A 3,738-nucleotide genomic window follows, 5' to 3' on the forward strand; every position below is an offset into this window, starting at 1 on the left:
ATAGTTTTGGCAGAGTGCTTTTAACTGATGTTTCTTGGGAACGTTTCTCCATGTGGTTTAGTAGGAAAAGCTTATGACAGTCTCATGAAGTTATTTATGTGTGGGCTTGCGTTGGAGGCTGCCTGGTGGGTGGAGGATGGGAAACAGCAGCTTCTTCAGGTGTCTGAAGCATCATGATGTGCTGCAGGGACATCAAGAGTATGATGCAGGGACATTGAAGTATGATGCAGGGTCACCATGGTATGATGGAGAGACATCATGGTATGATGGAGGAGCACCACGGGGTGATTCAGGAGCACTGTGTTGTGATGTAGGATTATCTTGGTGTGAGGCAGGAGAGCTATGGTACAATGCAAGAGCAGTACACGCCTTTCCCTTTCATAAGAGGAATCCAGAGGCCAGCTCCCCACCTCGCTGGGTTTTAGCACATTAGCTCATTTCTTTCATTTCTCATAACTCCAGTGTTACGTGGTCTGATGTGCAAAGATGCTTGCAGTTTTCTGGGGTTAAGGTGAGCAGCACCATCCCCTGCTTGCTGTACTGGAGATCGGCCTCCTGTTTGCAGAATGGACACCGTCAGCTGCTCTGTGGCACCTTTCCAGGGCTGGGATATTCCCCTCCAAGCTGTCAGCCTGAGTGACTCAGCAGAAGCAGATTCACACTCACGGGGCTGCAGCTTGCACCTGCCCCTGTGCCTGGGGTTGGCAGAGTTTGCTGCAGCCCCTGTAGCAGTATTGGAGAGAATGAACAACCCTGACCGACAGTGACTTCCCCTTGTTATCAGACAGGCAGCAGGAGGCATTCCAGGGAAAAAATAATTCAACTGTTTCTATGCCTGTTCAGGCCAGGACTGTAATAGACAGGACAGTGCTGTCTGGAAGGGATGGAGTACTGGCCAGGATGGATGGGGTGATGCTGGCTGGGATTCATAGGACACTGTAGGCAGGAATAGACACGTTGGGGTAATGCTGACTGCAAAGGTCAGAGTGATGCTGACTGCAATGCGGTGCAGTCCCCTTTGATCCCTCCTTGGTCCTTTCCCTCTCCAGCTGCACCATCACAGTTCTATGGACCATCCTAGTTCACTCACAGGTCTGGGAGGCAGCCAAGGCTCTCAGCACAGGGCTGCAGCAGCAAAGAACCTTTGATCCATCCACTTCATGAAGCCCTGATTTCTTGATCAGTGTTTGCCTATCACATTCTCATTCCAAGCATGGCAATTGCTCATGCTGGGTACAAATGTGAGAGTGGCACAGTCCGCAGCAGGATGGGGCAGAGCAATGGGATAGGGTACAGGGATGCAGTTGCTGACACTCTCTGCTTCCACCAGATGCACAGTCACATCCGAGGCCTGGGCAGGGTGATGGTGTTCCTCGCAGCAGCTTTGGCATCAGCCTCCCTCACCATCCCCGAGGGCTGGGGAGAGGAAGGTAAGCAAAACAGAGCCCCTGTAGCGTGGGGACACTGGGATACCCTCAAAATGTGCAAGGACCAAGCAGTGTCAGTGCCTGCCCTACAGATGTCTTTCCTTCCCCAAATTCATCTGTAAAGAGTTGGCTTTCCTCTTCCACTACCCACTGCCCAGCCAGGACCAATCCTTCCCAGCTCCCCAGTGCAGCAGGACCCCAGGGTGACCCACTCTGTGTCGCCCCTGCAGGTGTGCAGTACAGCCAGCTGGGGACGGACGTGACCCTGTCATGCATCGGTGCTCGCACTGGGTAGGTGTCTTATGTGCACATTGTGGGATGGTTTAATGGGTGAGCTCTAAAAAACAGGAGCAAAGCCGATGTCTCTGTCCCTAATTTTGCCCATCCTTTGGCTCTGCATGCTGCAGCTCACGGGGTGTCGCAATCCCCTAAAATCCTATCTCTCTCCCCTACAGCTCAACGGTCCAATGGAGACGAGATGGGGCTATGGCACTGCCAGAAGGCTCAGCCATCCATCAGGATGCCCTGGTGCTGCCACGTGCCAGCCTGGCTGCTGCTGGGACCTACAGCTGCCACGATGAGGATGGCAGCCTCCTGCATACCGTGTCCCTGCAGCTGGGCCGTAAGTAGCACGTCCATTGGTTGGGTGACATGAGGGTGTCACAGGGGGATGACACATGGGTTCCTATGTGCTGGCTCTGTTGCAGGGTGGGAGACCCTGTGTGGGGACCCCTCACTGACAGTCTCCTCCCCCCGGGCTCCAGACCTGCCGGGGGTCCCCTTTGTGTCCTGCAGAGCATCTGATTATGAGAACTTCTCCTGCTCTTGGACCTCCAGCCTCGAGACCTTCCTCCCTACCAGATACATCACTACCTATAGGTGAGGGCTTCGGGTTGAGCCTTCCCAAGCTTAACCCTCACATCCTGCCTGCGCTCTGACCTTCATCTTGGATTCATATCCAGTCTCACAACATAGTAGCCAAAGAGCAGGCTGTTTCCAGGAGCACAGCACTGAGCATGTGGTTGTTCAGAAAGGGGCCCCTGAGAAGCATGGGGGCCAGCACAGGCAGGCTCCTTCTTTTGCAGTGCTGGAGGGGATGGAGAAGAGAAGCAGGTTGTCTGCAAGCTGCCAAGTGCTTCAGCATACTTCAAGATGAAAGGAGTTAGGGAAACAACACTGCTTCTAATTATCACGGCAGGCCAAATAATGGGACTGCTTTGAAGTCAGATTCTATAAAAACCTGCAGAGGGCTCTGCTCCACAATATGCAGGCACAATGAGGACGCAGGGCTCACCTCAGGGTGCGCAGGCACAGCATGGAGAGGGTGGTTGGAGCTGGGGCTGTGTGGAGCTGGCAGTGAGAGTGGTGGGGCTCGATGTTGATGCATAGAGTGAGAGCAGAGCCAGCTGCTGGGAATGGAAAATAACACTGCATCCCTGCAGGGCTGCTTTTGTTAGTGTCTCTGTATGCTTGCTGCTGCTGCTTGATGAAGTTATCCTGAGACCCCCAGGTTCCCTGCTGGTGGGACTGGGCATGATGTTACTGCCAGTCCCTGTGCCATGGTGCCCAGTGAGGTGGGAGTGGGGTGCAGCAGAGCATCTGGTGCAGAGACCCCTGTCCCTTCTCTGAGTCATGTTTGGGTTGGCTTCATGCTGTCCCCCATCCTGCTGTCCTCACCATCTGCTTTTCCTGTCTCCACTGCAGGAAGAAGTCGCTGACAGGAGAAGAGAAGCGAAGGTAGGGTGCACTCCCAACTGACTCTCTATTCCAAATGCTCTGCCTATGTCCTCCTGGTCCTGGAGGCAAGGGCTGAGGGGTCCATGAGGAAACATGAGGCTTGTGGGGATTATGGGGGTCTTATGGGGGGTGATGGGAGCTGCCCAGACCCTGCTGAAGCTGTAAAAGAGTCTGCCTCCTCCATGAAGTTCCTGGCATGGTCGGGGGGAACATATCACCATCCCACCTCTTTGTCCTGCAGGAACAAGAGCGGGCACGTGGGGCCATGCCTGCAGGACCCAGCACGCACAGGCACCTGCACCGTTCACCGGTCAGAGTTCTGGAGTTCCTACCGGTTGAACATCACTGAGGTGAACCCACTGGGCTCCAGCTTCCGCCTTCTAGATGTCACCATGCAGGCCATCAGTGAGTGCCTGTTCCCCTGCCTGCCCACCCAGCCATCCACGTGGCACAGCAGAAGGGTGACACAGTGTGATGGAGTATCCCTGTCCCCTCCCATGCAGTTAAGCCGGACCCTCCAGAGGGCTTGGTGGTGGAACCTGTCCCCCTCGCCCCTAGGCGGCTTCACGTCAGC

The 3,738-nt window shown here is 54.9% G+C and overlaps 1 protein-coding gene across 2 annotated transcripts in view; it reads left to right on the forward strand.

Annotated features, from left to right (window-relative positions):
* The first annotated feature begins 1,198 nt into the window (after nt 1–1,198).
* Nucleotides 1,199–3,738, forward strand: part of IL11RA (interleukin 11 receptor subunit alpha) — a 4,374-nt gene continuing 1,834 nt past the window's right edge. Inside the window, exons 1-7 of one of the 2 annotated variants that reach the window (XM_010725223.3) lie at nt 1,199–1,430; nt 1,658–1,718; nt 1,883–2,049; nt 2,135–2,306; nt 3,132–3,164; nt 3,406–3,569; nt 3,668–3,732. In XM_010725223.3, the coding sequence (XP_010723525.2) occupies nt 1,214–1,430; nt 1,658–1,718; nt 1,883–2,049; nt 2,135–2,306; nt 3,132–3,164; nt 3,406–3,569; nt 3,668–3,732 (879 nt within the window). In that variant the 5' untranslated portion in view covers nt 1,199–1,213. The remainder of the gene's footprint in view (nt 1,431–1,657; nt 1,719–1,882; nt 2,050–2,134; nt 2,307–3,131; nt 3,165–3,405; nt 3,570–3,667; nt 3,733–3,738) is intronic. The other variant, XM_010725224.3, reaches the window with a different exon arrangement.

This window comes from Meleagris gallopavo, chromosome Z (assembly GCF_000146605.3).
Source record: "Meleagris gallopavo isolate NT-WF06-2002-E0010 breed Aviagen turkey brand Nicholas breeding stock chromosome Z, Turkey_5.1, whole genome shotgun sequence".
NCBI classification, from domain to species: Eukaryota; Metazoa; Chordata; class Aves; order Galliformes; family Phasianidae; genus Meleagris; species Meleagris gallopavo.